The 27,505-nt window shown below is 37.9% G+C and overlaps 2 protein-coding genes and 1 pseudogene across 7 annotated transcripts in view; 2 read left to right on the top strand and 1 right to left on the bottom strand.

Annotated features, from left to right (window-relative positions):
* The window catches only part of ZNF829 (zinc finger protein 829), a 51,172-nt gene extending 38,952 nt beyond the window's left edge, over positions 1 to 12,220 (bottom strand). The window contains exons 1-2 of one of the 2 annotated variants that reach the window (XM_037820267.1): positions 11,748 to 12,220; positions 10,954 to 11,225 (exon numbers count right to left, since the gene is read on the bottom strand). In XM_037820267.1, the coding sequence (XP_037676195.1) occupies positions 10,954 to 10,986 (33 nt within the window). In that variant the 5' untranslated portion in view covers positions 10,987 to 11,225; positions 11,748 to 12,220. The remainder of the gene's footprint in view (positions 1 to 10,953; positions 11,226 to 11,747) is intronic. The other variant, XM_037820268.1, reaches the window with a different exon arrangement.
* Positions 1,158 to 2,441, top strand: LOC119521688 (annotated as a pseudogene).
* ZNF568 (zinc finger protein 568) overlaps positions 12,151 to 27,505 on the top strand; it is a 47,632-nt gene continuing 32,277 nt past the window's right edge. Inside the window, exons 1-4 of one of the 5 annotated variants that reach the window (XM_037820227.1) lie at positions 12,151 to 12,202; positions 13,440 to 13,509; positions 15,432 to 15,704; positions 17,443 to 17,501. In XM_037820227.1, the coding sequence (XP_037676155.1) occupies positions 17,487 to 17,501 (15 nt within the window). In that variant the 5' untranslated portion in view covers positions 12,151 to 12,202; positions 13,440 to 13,509; positions 15,432 to 15,704; positions 17,443 to 17,486. Of the gene's footprint in view, positions 12,303 to 13,439; positions 13,510 to 14,524; positions 14,575 to 15,431; positions 15,705 to 17,442; positions 17,502 to 27,505 lie in introns of those variants that run through there. The other 4 variants (XM_037820228.1, XM_037820230.1, XM_037820229.1 and 1 more) reach the window with 4 other exon arrangements.

Here is a 27,505-nt window from a genome sequence, read left to right as displayed (position 1 = left end):
GAGAGAGAGTTCAATCAAGTGGGTACTGATTCAATCGATCTTGCCTATATGAGGAAACCTCAATAAAATTTCTGGTCACTGAAACTCAGGCAAACTTCCATGACTGAGAATATACACTGATGTGCTGGGAGGGTGATGCGTTCTGACTCCACAGGGAGAGCACACCGAAGTTTTGCCCTTGAGCCCTGACAGACTTCTCTCTATGTGTCTCTTCTTTTGGCTTCTTTGATTTGTATCCTTTTTTTTTTTTTTTTTGCTAGAATAAAACTATAATTGTTAAGTACAGTGCTTTCCTGCGTTCTCCATGTTGTTCTAGTGAATTATTAAACCTGAGGAGGCAGTGGGAACCCCTCAATTTGCAGCCAGTTGGTCAGAAGTGCAGGTAGCCCAGGAACTCCTAAACTTGTAAGCTGGTGACAGAAGTAAAAGCAGTTTGTGGGGATGGTGCCCTTAACATGTGGAGACTTACCTAACTCTGGATAGTGCTGGAATTGCATTGTACCTGGTTATCAGAAGTTATTGCACTGGGACACCAAAGGAAGAGGCTCCAGATTCATAACACCCTCACTTCTCCAAAGGGATAGGAATGCATAATACAGTAACAGCTTTACAAAAACAGGCTTCTTACCTACAGACAGTCCTCATTCTTGGTCTTTCCAACCTCTGAAATATCATTAAGGTAGGTGTAAACTAAGGATTACAACACCAGTTTTTTGTTTTTTTTTTTCAGTTTTATTGAGATATATTCACATACCATACAATCACCCATGGACAACACCAGTTTTTAGTCACTAACTTTAAGTCCTGCCTAATGGTCCAGATCCTCCTTCAGAATGTATGGGTATTTGGCACCTATTGTTTTGCCTCCAACAAAACTGGCAGACTGAGGCACATCTTGACATCTTGTTATAGACAGAAAACTAGTAAAAGCAATGAGACTTCAGGAAGGTAGCTTGGTGCAAAATCAACATACAGAAATCAATAGACTCCATACATAAACAACAGATAGAAGACACACTGGGGGGAAAACCCATTTACACAAGCAATCAAAAAAAAAAAAAAGATATCTAAGAATAACCTCAATAAGACCCATGTCTCATCTGCATGAAGAAAGTTTTAAAATGTTCTTGAGACTGACGGGCCCAGTTACCAGGAAAATGATCCACAGTCTATTTCTCATAAACTGTTCTGGTGACATATTTCTAGAAAAGCACTGGAAGAGTGTTGTGAGTCAGTCTGTCTGTGATTATTTCTTTGAAGCTCAAGAGAAAGCTGCTGATGTTGAAAATGTACCACCTGCCATTCCAACGCCTCACCATTACCTCATCAGTATCTACCGGGACAAGCTCTTCTTTGTTTCTGTCATACAGACTGAAGTGCCACCTCTCTTTGTAATTGAGTTCCTACATTGAGTTGCTGACACTTTTCAGGACTACTTTGGTGAGTGTTCAGAGGCTGCAATTAAGGATAATGTGGTCATAGTATATGAACTCTTAGAGGAAATGTTAGACAATGGATTTCCACTGGCTACTGAATCTAACATTTTGAAAGAACTGATTAAACCACCAACAATTCTCCTTTCTGTCGTCAACTCTATTATAGGCAGTAGTAATGTTGGGGACACACTCCCCACTGGGCAGCTATCCAACATCCCATGGCGCCGCGCAGGGGTAAAGTACACAAACAACGAAGCCTATTTTGATGTCATTGAAGAAATAGATGCAATTATAGATAAATCAGGATCTACAGTCTTTGCAGAAATTCAGGGGGTCACTGATGCTTGCATTAAACTGTCTGGAATGCCTGATCTTTTCCTTTCCTTCATGAACCCAAGGCTTCTGGATGATGTCAGCTTCCACCCCTGCATCAGGTTTAAGTGTTGGGAGTTTGAAAGAGTTTTGTCATTTATTCCTCCAGATGGAAATTTCCGACTCATATCGTACTGTGTCAGCTCACAAAATCTAGTGTATGTGAAACATAGCATCAGCTTTAAGGAGAACAGTTCTTGTGGCAGATTTGATATTACCATTGGACCAAAGCAGAATATGGGAAAAACTATTGAAGGAATCACAGTGACAGTTCACATGCCAAAAGTTGTGCTGAATATGAACCTGATACCAACACAAGGCAGCTATACATTTGATCCAGTCACCAAGGTACTAACATGGGATGTGGGGAAAATTACTCCACAGAAGCTCCCAAGTCTTAAAGGACTAGTCAGTTTACAGTCTGGAGCATCCAAGCCAGAAGAGAATCTGAGCCTCAACATTCAGTTCAAGATCCAGCAACTTGCTATTTCAGGCTTGAAAGTAAACCGCTTGGACATGTATGGGGAGAAATATAAGCCATTTAAAGGAGTCAAATATGTCACGAAAGCTGGAAAGTTCCAAGTGAGAACATGAGAAGAAGCCAAAATTCCTCAAGATCAGTTTGTTTTCCAAGTGTCGTAATAGATTATTACTATTGGGTACCAAGTGGGTGAGAATACATATTCTAGTTAAAGCATTTGTCGAGCTACACACCCCTCACAAAGTCGCTTAGTAATCAATGTAGGATTCTTAAGAAGCTTTAAGCTAAGGAAACTTTTCTGTTGACTTTGCTTATTTTGTATCTTTTCACTAAGAAAGATTTTGGAGGTGATTTCTTCAATGAGGGGTAGTAGCTGGACACTGCACATTGTAAAAGCAAAGGCAGAGGCTACAGTGATAACCTATCTCCTAAAAACAAGTGAACTGCTATCAGCCAGCAGGAGGCGTCCTAATCTGTGACGTGATGTGTCAGGTGCAGCCAAATGTCGTACCTTCTGATCTTTCCCATCCCAAATCAGCATCTGTCCCAACAGAGGAAGTCCCCCACCCCAAGAAGTTTACAGAAAACTGCCTCTTAAAGTGTTTGCCTTATTCAGCTTTTCACTTGTGCCATTAAGCAAGCACTGCAGCAAAAGCCACTTCCACATGGCCCTGCCAGGGAGCTCTGCTGCTCCATGCTCCATTCTCACTGTACTTGGTATTGTACTTTTTATAAATAAGATTTTTACGTAAAGCTCAGATTTTGATTTACAAGGACCTTGCTGCAGTAAATATCATCTCAATTTTGTGCCACTCGTTCAGCTGTTAGATAAACAGTAAAAATTGTTTCAAAGGGGTGAATTGTTTGCTAAGGTAATAAAACGGAATGCTACTGCTTTTACAAAGTTATTGCAAGCACAGGAGTTTAAGGTCTTAAGTAAATTATGGAGTAAAAGAGAAATTTAAGCTGAAACCTTTGCCCTCTTGATGTTTTATAAAGCTTATCAACACCACTTAAACCGGTAAGCCTAAATGCCTCGCACCCCACTTCAGCTAAAAGAGGAATATGTGCCTGCCTCACTATTGTCAGTCTTCTGATTTTTAGTCTCTTATCTTTTTCTTTGTTCTTAAGGGCTTGAATTAGCCTCCATCCCTTGTCTGTAGGGGGGACTTCCTTTTCATATTGTGCTTCCCAAGGCTATAGTCAGTAGATTCCTGAAACTATTATCATAATTGTCACTTGAGTACTAGAATGTCTCTTCTATACTGACCAAGTACATGGAAGTCCATCATACTGAGGCATAAACAGAATCCTCAGTAACACTGATGATACCACACTGATCATCGTGGTGGGCAAGTCAGTCTACATTTCACTCCACTTCAGTGGCTTCGAAGTCACTTGGAAGCCAAGTTATTTTTGCCTCATTAGACATGAAGAAATGGAGAAAGGATGAAAGTCAAGATATAAGTGCTGGTTCTTCATGTCTCCTTATTGTTCTTATGTTATTAGCTTTCTTCTTGTGGCTCCATTCTTTTCTTCTTTCACTCTTCTCAGCTTTTAACTCCCTTTCCCTTAGGAAAGGGAAAGTTCTTCCTACACTCATCTCATTTCTGCTGTAAGGGCTAGTGGCTGGTGCTGGAACAGGAAACCCACTCTACAGCAGCATTCTTATCTTGGCCTGCCTAGAACACCCAACTCATCTTTATTCTAGTAAGAAAGGATCTTTTTTTTTGTAACTTCTAAATTTCTAGGATATCCAATCTCAGATTGGCAGCTAAAACCAAGATGTTGCCAAGCGTTTATTCTCTTTGCCTAAGATTGGTTACCCAGTTCAATTGCTTCCTCATTTTTAATGAAGTTCTTACCTTGCTCTTTCAGAGTTCTTACCTCAAAAGAGCAATCCAGAACATCTGCTTTTCTTTCTGCAGAATCCCTAATCTCAAACATCTGTACCTGGATTGTTCAGTTTTCCTCCTCTGCCATCTTTTATATACAAACAGATTGTATGCCAAGAGTCCCTTGCCTCTAGAAATTTCTGCTAAAACTTCCCAACTGTTTCCTTTTACAATTAAATTACTGTATTTATTAACTTGATAGACTCCAGCAAATCCTTTCTCTAGCTCTGGCTATACTGTCAATAAAAAGATGAATACAGCAAAAAACAAAAAAACAAAAAAACAAAAGTTCTTGAATGCAAAAGAAAATATGAACAAATGGAAAGATATACCATGTTCTAAGAAAACAAGTCAACATTATAAAGATACCAAAACTACTTAAGTTAATCAATGTTATGAGAAATCACAACAAAAGTAAAAAAAAAAAAAAAATTAACAAAGTAATCCAAGGGTTAGTAAAGTTTTTCTTAAAAGGCCAGGTGGTAAATGTTTTAGGTCTGCAGACCAGCCAGTTTTCGTCACAACTACGTAACTCTACCATTGTAGCACAAATGCAGCCATATACAGAATGGGTATTCCCATTATGGCTGTATTCCAATAAAATTTTTTTTTTATAAAAACATGTTTTAACATATTTTTCCTGGTCCTTGAAGTAGACAAGCTGCCTCTAAAGTTCATGTGCAAAATAAGTCAGAATAGGCAGGTATTTTTGTTAAAACTAAACCAAGCTTATTGAGCGAAGACTAGCCCTACCAGATAGTAGAATATATATAAAATGGTGCGGCCACCATGTAAAACAGTTTGGCAATTCCTCAGGAAAAAAAAGAATTATCATACGACCCAGCAATCCCATTTATAGGTATATACCCTAAAGGAGGGAATGCAGGGACTTTCACAGATATTTGAACAATGTTCATGACACACATTTTTTTTTAAAGTTGAAAGTTTAACGATCATTTCCTTTTTATTTTTATTGTGGTAACATATACGGAACATAACATTTCCCATTTAACCACCTCAAGTATACAATTCAGTGGGTGTTAATTACTTTCTCAATGTTGTGCTACCATCACCACCATCCATTACCAAACTTTTCCATCACTCTAAACAGAAATTCTGTATCCATTAAGCATTAACTCCCTATTCACCACCTCTGGCAATCTTTCTGTCTCTATGAATTTGGATATTTTAGTTATTTAATATCAGTGAGATCATAAAATATTTGTCCCTTTGTGCCTGGCTTATTTCACTCAACATGAGGTATTCAGGGTTCATCCATGTTGTAGCTTGTTTCAGAACTTCATTTCTTCTTACAGCTGAACAATATTCCACTTTGTATATATCCATTTGTCCACTGATGGATATTTGGGGTGCTCCCACCCTTTGGCTATTGTGAATAATGGTGCTATTAACACTGGGGTACAAATATCTGTCCAAGTTCCTGCATTCAATTCTTTTGGGTATACACCTATAAATGGGAATGCTGTCATATGGTATTTCTATTATTTCTGAGGAATTGCTAAACTATTTTCCATAGTGGTTGCGTCATTTTATATTCCTATCAACAATGCATGAGGGTTATACCGCGTAGTTGAGCACAGCAAAGAATGCCTTCCATGCTCTGGGCATCCGCCTCAGTATCTGGTGTGGATGATAGCCTTTCGCATACCCACAGCTAACTGTCCCAAAGCTAGGAAGGTGGAGATCTACAAAAGGGGGAAATTACCATGCCCCGTAAAGCCAAATTTTCAGTGGGCTGGGAATGCCCCTGCACAGTGCAGTGGCCCAGAGCTTCCCTTGGGGATTCCGCTCACCTGTAAGGTTGCGCAGTTTTCCCTCTGCAGAGGCCCGTGGATGGCACGGTTTGGAGGCGGGATCCCGCGTGGAAGTCCCAAGGCCCTACACCAATCCCAGGGACTTGTGGACCTGAGTGCAGAGAGACTGGGGAGTCTGAGCCAAAGGGTTGGGCTCCTGCAACATGTTTAAGTCTCCAGGAACTGCTGGGATGTGGGCAGCCAATTCAGCACCCGGCAGTCGGCCTAGTGGCACGGTCCCTGGGCCTTCAGTACATGTCGTGGTGACTGTTCCGCAAGGCGGAGCATTGAGTGGTGCCTACGACTCCTGCCTAAAAGGAATTTGTTTCTTGCTGCTGTTTCTTATATTCATACTGCCTCTTTTTCTCATTTAGCGTCTTTTGGGCTCTGTGGTGGTGGAATGCTCCCACACCTAGCTACATTAATAAGCCAGCGGCTTACCCTGCATTAGCTTCAGCGTAAGTGACAATGCCTGCTCCTTCCTTAGAAGACATTAGTTCACCCTTTCTGCTCACTCCCACTGGCCATCTGTCAACTAAGCAGAAATCCCCCTTCCCAAGCTTTGAAAGAGTTAGCTAGAAGAAATAAATAGCTTTAAAAGAGTTAGCTAGAAGAAACAAAAAGGTAATGATTAACAGATTCAAAAACATGAACACAAAAAATAGTTATAGGTTGCTTGGTACTAAATAACAGGAACTGTTATGCCTGTGCCGAAAACACTGTGTCTTGCTACGCTTCAGGGAGTCTGTCCCTGCTAGCCCATTGATCATTGTGTAAGAATAAATAATGTCTGAAATTTAGCCAAACTATTCTAGTATTGTATGCCTAAATGCTAGTGCGTATGTTACAGAAAATTATAAAAATAAAGCTCTGATGCTCTGCTTGGTCGGAGATTCCATCTTCGTACCCAGACACAACAAGGTGTCTGTCTCCTTCCTTCGTCGACTCCAGCCCCCCTATCAGGACCCTGACCGTTGCTGAGGCTGGCCCTCGGTACTGGGAAATCTGAGTTTTAAAGCCACCTTCCGTCCTTAACTGCACAGGACACACCCCCCAGCTTCAGGGATGGCTGCACCAACAACACACAGAAATTTGGTGCACAGACTGGTCCCCCACAAGATTTGGAACCCCACTCGCCACATAAATGAAGTTGGGGAGAACTGGCTTGAGGATAATAGGTGGCTTGGGGGGCCCCATCTGCTGGTAAGTCAGAGAAAGTGCACTCCACCAAGCTATAGCTCTGACAAATTATACGTATTGTTCAGATAAATTTGCATATCCTAAAAGAACCCTATCAAGATAAGCAGATGCCAAGAAGCCAAAAACAACGGAAAATTTTAAAGCATATGAAGAAACCAGAAGAGATAGATAACCCAAATCCAAACACCCAAATCAAAAAATCAGAGAAGATACAGTACTTGGAGCAATTAAACAAAAAAGTAATCACAAACAACGTCATGGCACAGGATATAAAGGACATGAAGAAGACCCTAGAAGATCATAAAGAAGAACTTGCAAGAGTAAATAAAAAAGTACATGATCTTATGGAAATAAAAGAAACTGCTGATCAAATTAAAAAGATTCTGGATACACACAGTACTAGATTAGAGGAAGCTGAGGAAAGAATAAGCGAACGTAAAAGCATGCAGAATGGAAAGTGAAAGTACAAAAGAAAGAATGGAGAAAAAAATAAAAAAAATCAAAATGGATCTCAGGGATATGATGGACAACATAAAGCACACAAATATAAGAATCACTGGCATTCCAGAAGGGGAAGAGAAGGGTAAAGGTCTAGGAAGAGTATTCAAAGAAATTGTTGGGGAAAACTTCCTAAACCTTCTAAACAACATAAATACTCAAATCATAGATGCCCAACAAACTCCAAACAATAACTCCAAATAAAACCACTCCAAAACATATTCTGATCAGATTGTCAAATGTTGAAGAGAAGGGGCAGTTCGAAAAGCAGAAAGAGAGAAGCAATTCACCACATACAAGGAAAACAATGTAAGACTAAGCAGTGACTACTCAGCAGCCACCATGAAGGTGAGAAGGCAGTGGTATGACGTATTTAAAATTCTGAAAGAGAAAAATTTCCAACCAAGAATACTTTATCCATCAAAGCTCTCCTTCAGATTTGAGGGAGAGCTTAAAATCTTCACAAACAAATGCTGAGAGAATGTGCTAACAGGAGACCTGCCCTACTTGAGACACTAAAGGGAGCCCTACTAGCAGAGAAACAAAGAAAAGGGAGAGAGATTTGGAGAAGAGTTCAGAACTAAGATTCAGTAAGGGTATGTTAAAGGAAAAAAAGAGAGAGAGGGGAAAATATATCTGACAAACATAAACCAAAGGATACGACGGCTGATTCAAGAAATGCCTTCACAGTAATAACAATACATGAGGGTTCTGATTTTTCTGCAACCTCACCAACACTTATTTTTCATTTTAAAAATCTCTTGTCTAATTCTTCGGTTAATACCTCCAGCACAGTGTTAAATAGTACTGGCAATGGTATATACCTTTGTCTTTTTCTTATTTTACTGGGAATGCTTCAAATATTTCCTGATTAAGTTTTAGGTTAGCTTCTGAGAAGAACATCATTTTATTCCTTTATAAATTTATTTTCTACTACAGTATACTACCTCTTTAGAGTTCTTCCCATTAACATTGGACAATAATATTCACTGAGGAAATGGTGAATGTAATCAAAGGCTTATGGGAGAGGGGAACCACATACTCTATTTGGGCATTAGCACAGGAAAATGGGTCAAGAAGACTTGATACTTTTCTAAAGAAATTTACACATAAAGCCCTTAAGGTTCATTAGATTTGGGGAGACTGATTCTTAGCCTGATTTATTCTGCATCTGTAACAAACACCCACAATTTTTAAATTGAGAGTAAGCTAACTCAGATTACCAAATTTACACCTTGAGAAAACACTATCCCTACTCTGAGTCCAGGCATACCATGGAGATATTTTGGGTTTGGTTCTAGTCTACCGCAATAAAGCAAACATCGCATGCAATAAAGAGAGTCATATGAATTTTATGTTTTCCCAGTGCATATAAAAGTTATGTCTACACTATATTGTAGTCAATTAAATGTACAATAGCATTATGTTTAAAAAAATGTACATACCTCAATTAAAACGTGATACAGAGACATGAAGTGAACACATGCTGTTGGAAAAACAGACTTGTTCGACACAGGGTTGCCATAAACCTTCAATTTATAAAAAAATGGTATCTGCGAAGTACAGTAAAGCAAAGCACAATAAAACAAGGCATGCCTGTATACTGCCCCTGTAGCCTCTCATTTTCAGATAGGAGAATTATAAGGTAAATAGGTAGTCTATGATGATTTAGTGAGTTCCCCAAGATTAGAAGTGTTGAAACACAAACTGAATGAAGACAGTTTTACTATTATTTGAGAGAATAATCCAAAGACCTCAAGCTGCCTATGCCCACAGCTCCCTCCTGAGAGGAGGCAAGGTTCCTTTGCTTAACGTTGCTTTGATTTGAGGTTTATGCAACAACTCTAAATACTAAAAAGAGAAAAGGAAAGAATGAGAAATTCTAACCTATGATTAATTAGAGCTTGCGAAGGAGAAGAAAGAATGAGGCAGGCACAATATTGGAAGAAATAATGGCTAAGAATTTTTCTGAAGTAATAAAAGATACCAATGCACAAATTCAAGAATCTCTACAAATCCCAAAAAGAAAAACAAAAGAAATAAAACCACAGAAAAAAACACAAACAAATAAAAAAAGAGAGAGTATCTTTGAAATAAGCAGAGGAAGAAAACACAGATCTCCTTCAAAGGAGAGGAGTTCTAGTAATCAAGACTATGATACTGGCACAGGGATATACAAATTGATCAGTGGAACCGATAGGGAGCTCATAAACAGACTCATGTACATAAGGACACTGGATATATTTGGAGATCAGTGGGAACATAATGGACTTTCCAATAAATGGTACTGAGAAAACTAGGTACTTTTAAGATGGAAAGAAACACTTTGATCCCACCTTATGCAAAAGTCAACTACAGGTGGATAAAATAAATGGGAAAGGGAAAACCTTAAGTATAAATACCAGACAATATTGCATCTTTAGGTTAGATATGCAAACCACTTACCATAATGGAAAAAAATCATAAACTTGACTTTGTTAGAATTAGGATTTATGCTCATAAAACCATCTTGAAGTGATAAATCAAACCAAACAGTAGGAAAATATAATCAATAAAGGACCTGACCCAGACTGTATAACAAACTCCTATGAATCAACATGAGCTAACCCAAGAGAAAAACAGGTGAATGTATAAACACACACACACACACCCCAATCAATAATTGCCTACCACATTTGTCAAAGATATAAAAGTTTGACACTCCTGATCTGAGTTCGTTATTTAGGAGTTCCCTTTATAATTATTTGTTAAACTATATATATTTGCATTACATAGTTTCTTCATGTATGCACATTGTGCCATCAAAGAAAAAATATATAAACCATAGCTCATTCATACAAAGGAATATGTATCTTTTAAAAACGATATTTACAAAGGCTACTTATTTGATGAAATGGGAGAAAATTTACTACCCTTTCTAGTGAAAATGTAGACTATAAAACAGTAAGTGACGTATACTTCATGTGGAAAAACACCAAAATATTAACACTGGTTATTTCTGGGCAGTCAGTTTTCTTTTTTTCTTGGAATTCTATGTTTTCAAAACCTCTAAAATAATCATTTTTTTTTTTTAAATCATAATATTGTATTTAAAAAGAAGAAAACAACCCACAGCAGTGGAGCCATTTTCCAAAGAAATAAACATTAGGTATTGGGTTCTAATGCCAGGCCCAACTACGTTTCTGTCAATGGATAAATTACGGGAACCTATAATCAAATGACTATCCTTATTAAACAAAGAGGAAATCACAACACACCTTGGACGCTGCTTGCAGGAGTTCATCATGCATTTCTTCCTTCCTCTTCTGGGTCCCTCACAAAGAGAACGGTAGAACTGGGGCAGGAGAAAGCAGCTGTTTCTTGGTACCAAACTGGCCAGGTCAGAGGTCACCCCAGCCCCATCACCACCACAGAGAGGGAATGGAGAGCAGAACAGAATGGAGCATACTGTCCATCCCCAGCGTTTCAGGGAAAGGATGAGGTCACAGCAGTTCAGGGCTGGAATCTGACCAGATCTCCCCGAGGGTGCCTGGAGATAGAGTTCTGGAGTCACAATCACACAATTGAAAGCGCTTCATGGACCTTCCTCCCGACTCACAGTACCACATATATATGTATATATATATAGGCACAGTCATACTTAAAGGGGGATACGTCTAGTCACATCGTACAATACAGACTAGCCACACCCACACACACAACCAAATATGGTCAATTAATTATACACCCACCACGGGACACAGTCACATCCCCACAATCACAGGCATCCTATGTCCGCACGTAAGGCCATATGTGTATGTGTGTGTGTATATGTATATATATATATATATATATATATACACACACACACACACACACATATATACACACACATATATATATATACACACACACCTACATATATATACACACACCTACACACACATATATGAGTGGCACTATCTACCACGCAATCTCTTCTCACAGGAAATCCTACAGCCTCCCCTCTTCCCGCCGCTCCGCCCGCACAGGCCCGAGGCCTAAGGTCTATACTGTCCTTCGGTCTACTAACCTCAGGCTTTCCCGAGCTCCCCGGTTCAGAACCTGTAGAGCTGAGAGGGTTCCCCAGGACCCGCGATCGCTCAACTCACGGATCTAACGGTCCCGCCAGGAGTGACGAAACCTTCAAGTTCCTGCGAGAAGAGCGATGGGTCGCCTGGCGCTCTGGGAAATGTGGTCCAGATCCGACCGACAAGACAGCGTACGGCCGGCCCATTCCTCTCTGCGCCTGGCCTGAGCGCACCGAAAATGACTTGTTCTTCCACTTGTCAGCGTCCAGCATAGTCTCGGAATTCTCGGTCGCGGACTTCTGGCTTGCTGGGTCTGAACCCACTCCGTGAACCTCGCTCCTCCTCTCCCCGCCACAGGAAACACGACTACGTCCGGACCGGAAGTTGATAGGGCCGCGGGGCTTCCTGGGAAATGTTGTTCGGTGGTGGACCGGTGGCTTCGAGGCGGGTGCTTAGGGTACGGCGTTATCTGCATCTGGCTCGGGCCTGTCTTCGGTCGCTTTTGCTAGGCCTCCTAGAAATTGCAAGCAGGACGCGCTTTCGAGCGTTTCCTGCAGGTGACGCTGCCGCGACCCGCACGGGCGGTGGGGGGAGGGGCTGGAGCGGCCTGGACTGGGCCGGCCTCGCGGTGGATGGGGTGGAACCTCTAAGGAGGCCGTGAGTGCCCAGAGTAGCGGCAGTGGGAACCAGTGTGGTTGGAGTTGTTGGAACAAGAAAACTGTGGTGGGAGTGTGTGATTGTGCTAATGTGTGTCTGGTTGGTGTATAAGAAGGAATGGTGTGTGTGCATGTGTGTGTAATGGCGTATTTGTGATGATGTGTATGATTATATGTTTGTATCGTGATGATATTTGTGGTTGTGTGATTATGATGAAGTGTGTGGTGTGTGTGTGTGTGAATGTGATGAAGCGTGTGGTGGTGTGTGTGTGTGTGTGATCCTGATATGTGTGGTTGTTCTTGTCTTACTTGACTTCTTCATAACATTTGAGGTAGTTGGTAACTCCTTGAAAAACATTTCTGTATTTGATTTTCTAGTGGTCCCCCTCCCTATTGGGTACTTCTTTTTAAGTCTCCTTTGCTGCTTTCTTGGTCCTCTTCCTTGGTGATCTTTTCCAGAGTCATTATTATCTCATCATGTGTGGTATTATTATCTCATCATGTGTTGTATTACTTAGCTGTTGCCATGATAATAATGCTGCCTAACAAACTAACCTCAAACACAGTGGCATAGGGCAGCAAGCATTTATTATGTTCGGGGTTTGCAGGTTGTCTGTGTTTGGTTGATATAGGGTGGGCTTGGCTGCCGTGGCTCAGCTTCAGGATGGGTTCAGATCTGTTCAACATGTGTTCTTTCTGGGTTTCTGGCTACAGGGACAGTGGTTACCAGGATAATGCTCTTCTCATGGGGATCATCAGAGTCCAAGAGCACAAAACAGATCATAAAAATGCTGTTAAAACTTCTGCTCCCAATTTCCTAATATTAATTAGCCAAAGCAAGTCACGCATATTCTAATCTACCATATTAAAAAACATGCCTCTTTATCCTGATGACTGCCTTTTTGTCCAAGTTCTCTTTTGTCTGATAATATTGCATGTCAGGTTTTGTTGTTGTTAATGTATTTTGCAGAATTTCATTTTCCAATACCACCCCTCCACCACCCCCACCCCCCACCCCCCCGTTTTTTTATGTTTCAGGTCTGTTTGTTGTAAAGAACATACTGCTGGATCTTTCCCCCTTTATCCTGTTTGACTGGTATTTTAATATGTAAGTTAATTCAGTACCTTTATTGTAATTGCTGATATATATTAATTTTTTGTTGTTTTACTTTTTATTTCTCATTTTCTATTTTGCCTTTCCATTATGCACATTTACCTTGTCTGTTTTCTTTTTCCATTGGCTTGGAGTTTACTAATTCAATATCTGTTCTTATCCTTGAATTTTTAACATGCATATTTAACAAAACTCAAACAAAACTTTAGAACACTTACTCCAAACTACCTTCCCATTTCTGTTATTGTCTGATACAGTGCCTCCTTCTAGTTTTAAATATCTTAGATTAGTAGTACTAGTTCATTTGTTCAACATGTATTTTTTAGTACCTGCTATCAATGGAACAAATAGCCAAAAAAGAAAAAAAATATCCGTTTTCATAGTTTATATGAAGGGTGGAAGGTTAATATATATGACAAATTATATGGTTTGCTAGAAGGTGATACCTGTCCTGAAAAAAAATGGGAGCATACCCCAAGTACAGCACTTCTCAAAATTTATAATTGAATGTTTCTGTTTTATTATTTCTGTTCTATCCTGTTGGGCAAGGATTGATCTGCTTTCTAGTGTATCTTTGTTTTTATTTTTTATTTTTTACTCTTCATCTAGTAAAAGGTCATAGCACATGGTAAATTAATATGTCTTAATTTACTTAATAGCCATTTTATTTATTCATCTAGAATCATGAGATAGGTATAATTCTCATTTCAGATGAAGAATCTGGGACTTTTAATGCCACTCTGTTTTACCTCAATTGCCAGGGTAACTCAGATAGGAAATGGAATAGCTGGGCTTTTAGTGCAACTCACATTTACTCTACATCTGGGGTTGCTGCAAATCTGAGTGTTTTCTGGCAACTTTATATCCATTCCTGCACTGAACCTATACGTTTATACTCACAGAAGATAATCGAGGAGCAGATATTGTATAAACATCACTGTTGTATTCACTCTGTTTCTAGACTGTTGGTGTCCCTATTGAGTACTTGGTTCAGCCTAGGTTGCTGAGTCTTTGCGTTTTCCTACAGTCTCCTCCTGGTCTCTGCATTCAGCATCTCTGGTCAGTGACTCCAGTGAGTGTGAATTCCAGGCAAAGAAAAGAAGTGTTTTGGGCTGTGTTAGTTACCTATTGTTGTGTAACAAATTACCTCAAGACTTAGTGGCTTGACCAATACCAGAGGTCAATAATGAGGGAAAAAGGGATATGGAGTGTTTGGGGTTTTCCTTTTTTTTCCTGTTATTTTTCTCTTTGGAGCAATGGAAATTGTCTAAAATTGAGTGTAATGATGATTGCACATCTAAAGTGATAACATTGTGAGATGTTGATTGTATACCTTGGATGGAATATATGGTATGTGAATGTATCTCAATAAAATTTGCAGATTCGTAAAAACTTAGTAATTTGAATAACAAAAAGCATTTATTATTTCACAGTTTCTCTGGGGTGCAGGGAGTAGTTTTAGCTGGGTAATTCTAGCTTAGATCTCACATGCAGTCATGATGTTGGTGAGATTGAGACTGCTGTCATCAGAAAGTTAGACTGGGACTAGAGGAGTCACTTCCAAGATGGTTGACAAGTTGGTATTAGCTGTTATCTGGAAGCCTCTCCATAGGACTGGTTGAGTGTCTTCATGGCATGATGACTGGCTTCCCCCAAAGTACATGATCCAAAAATGCACCACACAAAAGCCACAATGTGTGTCTCTTTTCACCAAGCTTTGGAAGTAAACACTGTCATTTCTGCAATATCTTATTAGTTATATGGGTCAGTCCTATTTAGCATGGGGTGGGAGGGACTTACAAAAGACATGAACACCAAAAGACAGTGCTTTTTGGGGAGCCATATTAGAGGCTGGTTGCCACAGAGATCCAGTGAAAAGGCCTCAGGTAAACTGGATTTATGTCCTAAACCCACAGGTCCTGTGTCCACAAAGAGAAGACATCTCTGTGGTGAGAATAGAAGGAAGCCCTAGGTGCAGATATGTATCATGGAAAAATACCTCCTGACCTGAGACTTGCCCAAGCGGTTGGAAAGTCCTAGGAAAGAGTGGATCTTGGACTTGCTGGTGCTGCAGCCTATCTTAACCCTCTTGCCCTGAGCAAGCAAGGCCTGAATAACGTCTCAACCTTCAGAGATCAGCAGTAGCTGTGTGACAATGAAGCATTTAACCCAGTTGATGGAAAGGAAAGGTGAGGTGGCTCAGAGATAGGGCTGAGGTTAGGGGAGAGAGGCAGAGAGAGTAAGGGCACAGAGAGTAAAAAGAGTTAGGAAATTCATTACTCTTACCAAGAAAGTACACATGGGTATTTTTGACTCTTAAGAGTAGGCATTTGTTTTCTAATGTATTTAGTTGACTATTCACTATTGTTTGATTTTTTTTAAATGAATTTTTAAAATGTAATTTCTATTTTTCTCGGAGAATCCATTTAAATATTTTTTAAAGTGCTACTAAGAAACAAGAATAGAAGTCTATTCTGTCCCTCCTAGTACTGAATTCCTACTACACAGAAGCAACCACTTTGAACATTTTTTGTTTGGATATTTGAGTATTCAATTCCATATTTCTGAGAAACATTCTACTACTACTGATGCCTTCTTTTTCAGTTTTAGATATTTCCTATTGACATTTGACAATGGTGATTTTTAGATTTCCTTCACTGCCTAACCCCTTCCTCATCTCTCCCATGTCTACCTCAGCATGTGTACACTCTACCCCTTGCCTTTCCTCCCAATATAGGGTTTCATTAAAGTTTGACTAAATGTCAGCCTTTGTAGGCAATTTCTTTAGGGCTAGTCAGTTTCCCTAAGGGGAAATTCTTCTAGATTTAGCTTGAAGGGTGTAAGCCAGGATGCCAGCTTTATGGGTGGCAAACAAAACAAAGAAGTGAGGGAGGAATCCTCATGTTTCAGTATTTCCTCTACAATTTTTCAACCCCATTTTTATCTGGCTCTGATATACTTGAAATCCAGAGACTTTTTCATTCAATATTTCTGATGAGAAAATTAATTTTTTTGCTAGGGTAGGTGAAATGCCTCCAAGCTGTATATGAAATGAAAGAGGACATCAGACGGTCTTCACCACTGTTTATAGCATCTTATACTCAGTTCCCTGGTTTTTGGCCCACTGAAAACACTTGTGTGCAGAAATACCATATGTCTGTGTTCCTGTGCCTTTCTGGGTTCTGCCGTAGCTTCCCCACCTTCTTCTCTCCTGATTTAAGTTTTAGCTTCCTGTGATTTGCTGCATTAGATACCACTCATCTGTCCACTCTACAGCCTCAAAAATTTTGTTGACATGTATTATCTGCTGAAGTATTTTTCCTTGTGATGTGATGCCCTCTTATGTTCCCTCACTGTAGCATTGGTTGTGTTTGGGAAAGAGCAGAGATAAATGCAAGTATTCAATCTGCCATTTTTTACCAGAAGGCCCTAAATTTTTTATGGTAAAATATAAACCAATTAAATTTATTTTAAAATGTCATTAGAGTCATGACTGCATTTCATTCCATCATTAGAATGTTCCACAATGCCTATGACCAATCTCTGATTAAGGTTTTTGCCAAATTCTTTATGTTCAAAATAGCACCTCAAAGAATATCCTAATTCTTAAATCTCTGTGGTAATTATTAGTATGTACTTGGGATAAGTTTCTGGAAATAAGATGGCAAGAACCTAGGGGTATACTATAGTGCTGACGGATTCATTGGGCACCTTATACTTCGCCCTCCAGATATCCCCACCGGATTGCGTATGATTAAATCAGTCATCCGTGTACATTTCAGTGTTTCCATCACCTGGTGGTTAATATTATTCATGGCTCTGAGGATCATTCGTCCATAGGGGACCTAGTAGCCACCTAGTGCTGAAGATTTCTGTACTCAGTTTTTGGAGCTTTGAAAGAAATCTGTTTTATTTCTCTTCCCTCAGCTTGGCATTCTTAGGACTCTGCTCTTTCCAAGGAAGAAGAGGATATGACCAGATCTCTTGTAAGTTTTGAGCCTGTATTTGCTTCCTGTCTTATTTTGCAGGGCAGCCTCGGTGGGTTACCGTAATCCACCCATTAATTTGGAAAAGAATTAAATAGATGAAAATTGAAGTGAGGAAAAAATACAAATAGAAGATCAGAACCAGGGGAAATTTGGGATATGGATATTCAGGAAAAGGGCCATACACATTTATTAAAGTTAAGTTCAAATTTGAATCTGATCTGGAGAGGCAAAGCAAACTGGGTTGCAAAGTTCATTCCATCATTTGTAATGTTTATGAGGAAACAGCTTAATAGTTCCTTAAGGAAAGAAAAGTCTTTTCATTGGCACCGTGGTAAAAAAATAAATTCTGAAATAATTCCATATTTCTTCTTAAAATTGTTAAATTCATTTGTTTTCTTTAAAAGTCTATCTTGGCTAAGGATTAAAAATCTTAATTATCTGGAGGAATAAATGGAACCTTTGCCTTTCAAATGATTTTCCAAGTGTATTTTTTTTTCATTTGAGCTTTTGATACAAGTTAAGTCAAAATATGGAGTAATACTCCATGGCAAAATCTCATGGTTCTGGTATCCATAGCTTTCCAGATCTTTTTTATGGTCTCAGAAGATGCAGCATTCTTTATCCTTTTACAAAATAACCCATTGTGCTCTGCTCTTGTCTCCTTCCATTTCGGCTTCTGGGATCTTTCTATCTGATCTTTCTATCTGTCAGCTATCCTTCATTCTCCTGTATATTGAAAATTTCCCACCTCACTGCTCTTTGCCCCTCACCTTAAATATTTCTCAGTCTGAAAAACCTATAATTCTTTGGACCAGATGATCCTGTGGCTTATTCAGCTATTTCTGTTACTGGCACATTGGTTAAGAGCACAATCTCTGGCTCTAGTCAGACTAGACCTTTCGTTTCCTACTTAAAAGGTCTTTGAATATGTTGGCTGTATTCATTGACCTGTTTTTTTAGTTTAACAGGAAATCCATGAGATACAAGGGAAGATTGCCTGGTTTGGGTACATAAAATGAATCGTTCAGTTCTGTAAAAACACCACAAAAATGTAAAAAGGCAAAATTGTGCAACAGTTTTTGTAATACCTATAGCAGACATAGATATACTAACAACTCTTAAAAATCAATAGTTAATAAAATAGGAATTTGGGTGAAAAACACTAAGCAGTTGGAAGAAATGCAAGTTCTTGCATGATAAAGATTTTAAAATAATGTCTCAAGAAACAGACCATTAAGATTTGCAGATAGATGTTTTTTTAGGTGTATTTTGAGTTGATGATGGGTAAGGACGATCTTTTATGAGAAGATTCCAATAATTAGTTCACATGTGCATTTTCTTTGCAAAGTAAAAATCTGGAGATCATGTCAAAGGAGTTGTAATCTATAAATAGGACACTATTAGCTGTAAAAAAAATTCATACAATCCTTGCCAGATATCAGAGACAGATCTTTTGGTTTGGACTCTCAAATAGAAATGGACTCTCAAATAGAAATGGACCGACTCCATTTCTGGTACTATAGTCCCTAAACTCATTCTAGAATCTGGGTGTAAATATATGCCATGACAGCTCTTGTCTGTATATGAATAACTGTTCAATAGCTAGAAAAATCTTCTACAATAGCATAATAACTTTATTGAGTACTTAGTATGTCAGGAATAATGTGCTATGAAATTGCATAGCTTATTTCGTGTAGTTATTATGAAAAGCCTATAAAGTAGATATTACTGTTTTTTCAATTTTTACAGATGTGGGAAGTGAAGCGCAGAAATTAGGAAACTTGCAAAACTTTGTGCATTAAATGTCTGATAACGCTAGAATTAAAACCCAGGTGGTCTGACTCTAAGGCCCACACTCTAAAAACACTGTATGGATTGAACCCCACTCATGAGTGAAGAAATGTACATTCTTCTAGTTGCCTGTTCATATACTTTGTCCACTTTATAGTTAGTTGTTAGTCTTTTTTCTACTTGTTATTTAAAAATGGGAATTTTAAGCATGACTATTTTTGCATTTGGATTTATGCAGATATATTCTCCCAATCTCTCACTTTGTGTTTTATCATTTATCTTTTGTTGTATAGACACTTTAAATTTGGATAGTTACATTTAGTAAATGACAAATGTTTATGAACAAGAAAATAATTTTCAGAATGAATATATGAAAGTCAGTATTTAACAGTCTTCATGTATTGCCAACGTTGGTCTTTTCTAAGATATCTTTCCTAATATAAGGTTATAGAGATATTCTTTTTAATGCTTTGTTTTTCATATTTAATCTTTAGTACAACTAGAAATTAATTTTGTAATTGGTGTGAGGTAGGGATTTACTGATAATTCTGTTGGTGGAATTATGGTTGTGTTTAGAAAACCAGTTGTTCCAACACCATATATTAAATAGATCTTTTCTTTTGATGTCGCCTTTATCATATACGTGATTGGTTCTGTTTCTAAACTGTCTTCTCTTTCATTAATCTATTTGTCTACATCTATAACATTATTATTCTATGTGTTTGTGTTTACATTGTTTTAATTACTGTAACTTTTTAATAATCCTGTTTGCTTGGGCAAGGATTCTTCTTCTCACTCCCCACACACCTTGTTAGTTTATCAAAAATGTTTCAGCCACCTTGGAACCTTTATGCTTCCTTTTGAATTTTAGAATCAGCTTATCTAGTTCTAGGAAAAAATCCTTTTGGGATTTTATTTGGCATTGCAAAAAATTTATAGATTAATTGGAGAAGAATTAGGTGAAATGTCTTTTCTATATTACAATCAAGAATGGGTCAATTTAAAAGAATCAACTAACATAATCTACCATATTCAAGAAAAAATATAATTAGCTCCTTAGAGTGAAAAAAAACTTTGAAAAAAAATCAGAATTTGAGATTTTAAAGGGACCTATTTATCAAATAAGAGTACAAGGATACTTTCTTAGCAAGCTTTTTTAAAAAAACTATTCACAAACATATATAAGATATACACACTCATATGTTAAGTTGAAAGCCAGTGCTATGCTTCCTGGTGAAAAATGAGATTCATTCCCATTAAAGTCAGAAACACGCTCAGACTACCCAAATGTGTAAGATCAGACTACACATTTACTTACTATAATTTCATAACTTCTAGGGGAGGATACATAAAAGAGAAAAAATAAAAGATAAAAATTGGGAAGATGCATGCAAAAATATTATATCTAGATATAATGGTTATGTATATGGGCAGCTGAAGATAATTCATTCAAATGTAGACCACCTCCCAAACAGAATACAAAAAATGAATAACAGTCTCATATACAAACTACAACCAGCTCAAAATTAAATGAAAAAGATGCTGAGACTAGAAACAAAACCATTAAGGAAAAAAAAATAAGAAATTTATCTGTTATGTAGGGGAAAAGGAAAAAAACCTTTAAAATTTTACTGAAACCTAAAGAGAGTATTTGAATGAGTTTTTAAAAATACCTCTCTTTTAGTTAGATTTCATCATTATTGAATCAGTATAATTTCCCTTTAAATTAATCTGTGCAGATTTATCTGAATATCAATAAAGATTTTAAGCATTTTGCTTAGTATTAGGCTAGTCTATTCAAGATAAATTTAAAATATATTGGAAATAATAAAAACATGCATAATAGGTAAGAAAAACATGAAAGCATGTCATGCTTCAAGTTTTTAAAAGACAGATTTTCATTTAATAGTTGTGTAATTTTAAGAAAAAAATGTACAAAAAGTTGCTAGTCAGCTAATACATCATGTGCCCTCCCAATATGCTTTACTATTTTTAAAAGATTCATCTCAGCATTTTTTTTTGATTTTTTAATGCAATTTTATTGAGATATAATCGCATAACATACAGTCATTCCAAGCGTACAATCAGTTGTTCACCGTATCATCATATAGTTGTGCATTCATCACCACAGTCTTTGAACATTGTTACTCCAAAAAATAAAATAAAAATTAAAATAGAAAAGAACATTCAAAATATCCCATTCCCTTCCTCCCCTCATTGTATATTTACTTTTTCTTTTTTTTTTAAATAAAAGAAAATATTTTTCATTAATGAATAATTCAAGTGACATAATTTTACCATTACAATCAGTTGCCCCTGGGTACCCTCATACAGCTGTGCATCCATCACCACACTTAATTTTTGTTCAATTTTTAGAAACTTTTCATTACTCCATACAAGAAATAAAGTGAAGGATGAAAAAAGAAAAAAAGAAAAGGAAACTTGAATCCTCCCCTATCCCTAACCAACCCCCCTCAATTGTTGACTTGTAGTGTTGGTATAGTACATTTGTTACTGTTTATGAAAAAATGTTGAAATACTACTAACTGTAGTATATAGTTTGCAATAGGTATATATTTCTTCCTTATACATCCCTCTATTATTAACTTCTAATTGTATTGTCATACATTTGTTCTGGTTCGTGGAAGTGATTTCTAATACTTGTACAGTTAATCATGGACATTGGCCACCATAGGATTGAGTTTTATACATTCCCATCTTTTGATCTCCAACTTTCCTTCTGGTGACATATATGACTCTGAGCTTCCCCTTTCCATCTCATTCACACGCCATTCGCCACTGTTAGTTATTCTCACATCTTGCTACTGACAAGTCTGTTCATTTCCAAACATTTAAGTTCAGCCTAGTTGAACATTCTGCTCATACTAAGCAACTGCTCCCTTCTTAAGCCTCGTCCTATATCTTGGTACATTATATTTCATGTCTATGAGTTTACATATTATAATTAGTTCCTATCAGTGAGACCCTGCAATAATTGTCCTAATGTGTCTGGCTTATTTCACTCAGTATACTACCCTCGAGGTTTTGTCATCAACCCATTTTTTTTTTAATATGGTTTTGTTCACTCACCATACATTCCATCCTAAGTAAATAATCGATGGTTCTCTGTACGGTCATATATTTATGTGTTCACCACCTTCACCACTATCTATATGGGGGCATCTACATTTCTTCCACTAGGCAGGAGGGAGAGTCAAAGAAGGTAGAGAGGCAAAAGATAGAGGAAAAAAAATGACAGCTAAGAAGCAGCAAAAGGAAAAATAACTTTAAATCAAAGTAGAGTAAAGAATCAGACAGTACCACCAATGTCAAGTGTCTAACATACCTCCCCTATCCCCCCTCTTATCTGCATTTACCTTGGTATATATCACCTTTGTTAGATTAAAGGAATCATAATACAATGATTCTATTAGTTACAGTCTCTAGATTATGTTGATCTCATCCCTCCCCCAATGCTTCCCCATTTTTAACACCTTGCAAGGTTGACATTTGCTTGTTCTCCCTCGTAAAACAACATATTTGTACATTTTATCACAATTGTTGAACACTCTAGATTTCACCAAGTTACACAGTCCCAGTCTTTATCTTTCCTCCTTTCTTGTGGTGTCTCACATGCTCCCAGCCTTCCTCTCTCAACCGTATTCATGGTTATCTTTGTTCAGTGTACTTACATTGTTGTGCTACCATCTCCCAAAATTGTTTTCCAAACCACGCACTCCTCTCTTCTATCACTCTGTAGTGCTCCCTTTAGTATTTCTTGTAGGGCGGGTGTCTTGTTCACAAAGTCTCTCATTGTCTGTTTGTCAGAAAATATTTTGAGCTCTCCCTCATATTTGAAGGACAGCTTTGCTGGATATTCTTGGTTGGTGGTTTTTCTCTTTCAGTATCTTAAATATATCACACCACTTCCTTCTTGTCTCCATGGTTTCTGCTGAGAGATCCGCACATACTCTTATTAAGCTTCCTTTGTATGTGATGGATCACTTTTCTCTTGCTGCTTTCAGGATTCTCTCTTTGTCTTTGACATTTGATAATCTGATTATTAAGTGTCTTGGCGTAGGCCTATTCATATCTCTTCTGTTTGGAGTACGCTGCGCTTCTTGGATCTGTAATTTTATGTCTTTCATAAGAGATGGGAAATTTTCATTAATTATGTCCTCTATTGTTGCTTCTGCCCCTTTTCCCATCTCTTCTCCTTCTGGGACACCAATGATACGTACATTATTGTACTTTGTTTCATCCGTAAGTTCCCGGAGACGTTGCTTATATTTTTTCATTCTTTTCTCCATCTGCTCCTTTGCATGTAGGCTTTCAGGTGTTTTGTTCTCCAGTTCCTGAGTGTTTTCTTCTGCCTCTTGAGATCTGCTGTTGTATGTTTTCATTGTGTCTTTCATCTCTTGTGTTGTGCCTTACATTTCCATAGATTCTACTAGTTGTTTTTTTGAACTTTCAGTTTCTGTCTTATGTATGCCCAGTGTTTTCTTTACAGCCTCTATCTCTTTTGCAATATCTTCTCTAAACTTTTTGAATTGATTTAGCATTAATTATTTAAATTCCTGTATCTCAGTTGAAGTGTACGTTTGTTCCTTTGACTGGGCCATAACTTTGTTTTTCTTGGTGTAGGTTGTAATTTTCTGTTGTCTAGGCATGGTTTCCTTGGTTATCCAAATCAGTTTTCCCAGACCAGAACAGGCTCAGGTCCCAGAGGGAAGAAATATTCAGTATCTGGTTTCCCTGAGGGCTTGTCTTAGAAAATTGCTCCACCCTGTGATGCCTCGGCTCACTGTGCTTTTCTGCCCAGCAGGTGGCGCCTGTTAGCCTGTAATTCTTGACTGGTGTGAGGAGGTGTGGCCGTGTTCCCCCAGGCTCTGGGGTCTGGTTCTGAATGGAAAGGGCCCCACCCCTTTCCTCCTAGAGAAGGCAGACCCCCCAGGTGGGGGTCATTAGCATTTCAATGGTCTCTCTCTCTCTGCTTGTGCTATCTCCACACTTCTCTGAGTCACCGTCCTGGGAACTGAAAATGGCAGGGGCTTTCTCCACTGAGCCGAAAAAGAAACATATAGTCCCCTTCAGATCTAGTCCGAGGCGAACACGCGGCTCTCCCAGGTCAGTCGTCACCCAAAGCCTCTGTCTGTTTTTTGGGGATTTGTACCTGTAGTGAGCAGTTCACACTCGCTACTTAAAACCCCAGTTGGAGCTCAGCTGAGCTATATTCGCTTGCTGGGAGAGAGCTTCTCTCTGGCACCACGAGGCTTTGGAGCTCGGGCTATGGGGGAGGGGGTCTTCTGACTTGGATCCGCAGGTTTTTCTTACAGATCTCGGGCATTCCTTTCAATTCAGGTTGGTGTATGATGGGTGGATGGTCTCGTTTGTCCCCCCGCAGTTATTCTGGATTATTTACTAGTTGTTTCTGGTTTTTTTTAGTTGTTTCAGGGGGACTACTTAGCTTCCACTCCTCTCTATGCTGCCATCTTCCGCCCCCTCCTCAGCATTTTTTTTAATGTATTGTAGTAAAATTTCCTATTTTGAGCTTTTTAAGTGTATGTTTCGGTGGTATTAATTACATTTACAATGTTGTGCTGCCATCACCAAAACTTTTTCATCATCCCTCCCACCCAAAGAAACTCTGTACTTAATCAACACTCCTCATTCTCTCCTCCTCCTGACCCCTGATGACCTCTGATCTCCTTTCTGTCCCTGCATTTGCCTATTCTGGATATTTCCTATAAGTGAAATCATACAATATTAGTCCTTTTTGTCTGGCTTAACTTAATATGATGTCTTCAAGGTTGATCCATGTAGTAGCATGTATCAGAGCTTCATTCCTTTTTGGGATGAATAATATTCCATTGTATGTGTATACCACATATTCGTTCTCCATTCTTTTCTTGATGGACACTTGGATTGTTTCTACCTTTTAGCTATTGTAAATGATGCTGCTTTGAACATCCATGTACAATTACTGTTTGAATCACTGCTTTCAATTCTTTTGGATATATATCTAGAAGTGGAACTGCCAGGTCATATGGTAATTCTATGTCAGACTTTTTGAGGAACGGTTAAACTGTTTTCCACAGCAGCTGCACCATTTCATATGCCCACGAACAATGCACACGTGTTCCATTTTCTTCACATCCTGACCAATGCTTACTTTCATTTTTCAAAATAGCCATTCTAGTGAGTGTAAAGTGGTATCTCATTGTGATGGCTTTGGTTTGCATTTCCTAATAGCATCCTTGCATGTGCTTATTGGCTTCTTGCATATCTTCTTTGGAGAATTATCTGTTCAAGTCCTCTGCCCATTTTTAAATTGGGTTGTTTGTCTTTTTGTTGTTGAGTTGTAGGAGTTTTTTACGTAGTCTGGATATTAAACGCTTATCAGATATATGATTTCCAAATATTTTTTCCCAATCTCTAGATTGTTGTTTTACTTTCTTGATATTGTCTTTTGATGTACAAAAGTTTTTCATTTACATGAAGGCTAGTTTATGTATTTTTTGTTTTTTGCTCATGCTTTTGGTGTTATATCTAAGAATCCATTCCAAATGCAAGGTCTGAAGATTTTGCTTTGAGTATCTTAAACATGAAGGAGAAGAAATTGCTGTAATACCAGCGAGAACTCTGAAATTGTTAAGGCTTCTTGCCTGGCCCTGGAGTACATTCATCTTTTCTTGATTCTATCTGACAGGAGAACTAAAACTTAATTGTATAAATTATGAATTTATATTTCTTAAGGTTCATTCCACTGTTTCCTGCTATTAATGTGGAATTTTTTACATATGGATGCAAAGACAGTCAACATCTTAGGCAAATAGATTTTTTTAAAAAAGCACTGATTCACTATTTTATGCAATTGGAAATTCACCCATATTTATTTCTAGAACTTTTGTTACTTGTTATATAGTTTTTGTCAGTGGTATAGTGTTTACTTGTGTGTGTCTCTGTTATTTTTTTAAATACGATTTATTCATATTTACTTGAATTAATAGAAGTGATGTTTTCTTTGGTTATTGTTGTTTTTTGCCTTCCTTATGGTTTATATTCTAGAGGGATTATCTATTCTTGAAATATTGATTCCTGGGTAATCTGTACATGTATTGTCTCAATTTAGTACTCACATCAGCCCTACTAGGTGAATGCCACTTTATAGATAAGGAAACTGAGGTGTAAATTTGGTTACTTATTAAGATTATACAATTACTGAAAAAAAAATTCCTTTTTTTGTTAGAGAGGTTGTAGCTTTATGGAAAAATCATACAGAAAGCACATAGTTCCCATATACCCCCCCCCACATACATGCAGTTTTTCCCTGTTATTAACACTTTGTATTAGTGTGGTACTTTTGTTACAATTGATAAAACCTTCTTAAAATTACACTGTTGACTGTAGTTCATAGTGTATGTTACGGGTTCACTGTTATACAGTTCTATGATTTTTTTAAAATTTTTTATTCTGTTAACATATATACAACTTAAAATTTCCCATTTTAAACACTCTCAAACATACAATTCAGTGGTGTTAATTATATATACCATGTTGTACTACCATCACCAACATCCGTTACAAAAACTTTTCCATCACACTAAACAGAAATTCTGTACCAATTAAGCATTAACTCTCCATTCCCTAACTGCATCCTGTCCTCTGGTAACCTGTATTATAGTTTCTGACTTATATATAAAATAATTAGAGTATATAAATTCATAAAGTGAGATAATAAAATAATTGTCCTTCTGTGTCTGACTTATTTCACCCACATGATGTCTTCAGTGTTCATCTATGTGGTTGCATGTATCAGAATAGATAAACTTCATGCTTTTTATGGCTGAATAATATTCCATTGTATATATATACCACATGTTGTTTATCCATTCATCTCTTGATGGCTACTTGAGTTGCTTCCATCATTTGACAATTTGAATAATGCTGCTGTGAATACTAGTGTGTAAATGTCTGTTCAAGTCCCTACGTTAAGTTCTTTTGGGTATATATACTTAGAAGTGGAATTCCTGGCTCACATAGTAATTTTATACTTAACTTTCTGAAGAGCCACCAAACTGTTTTCCAGAATGGGCGCATCATTTTACATTGCCAGCAACGATGAACGAGTCTTCCTTTTTTTCTACATCTTCTCCAACACTTGTTATTTTCTGTTTTGTCTTTTTTTTTCTAATAGTAGCCATATTAAT

Source organism: Choloepus didactylus, chromosome 27, assembly GCF_015220235.1.
Source record: "Choloepus didactylus isolate mChoDid1 chromosome 27, mChoDid1.pri, whole genome shotgun sequence".
Taxonomy (NCBI): Eukaryota; Metazoa; Chordata; class Mammalia; order Pilosa; family Megalonychidae; genus Choloepus; species Choloepus didactylus.
Note: the sequence above shows the minus strand (reverse complement) of the source record. Positions and strands in the feature narration are given on the sequence as shown.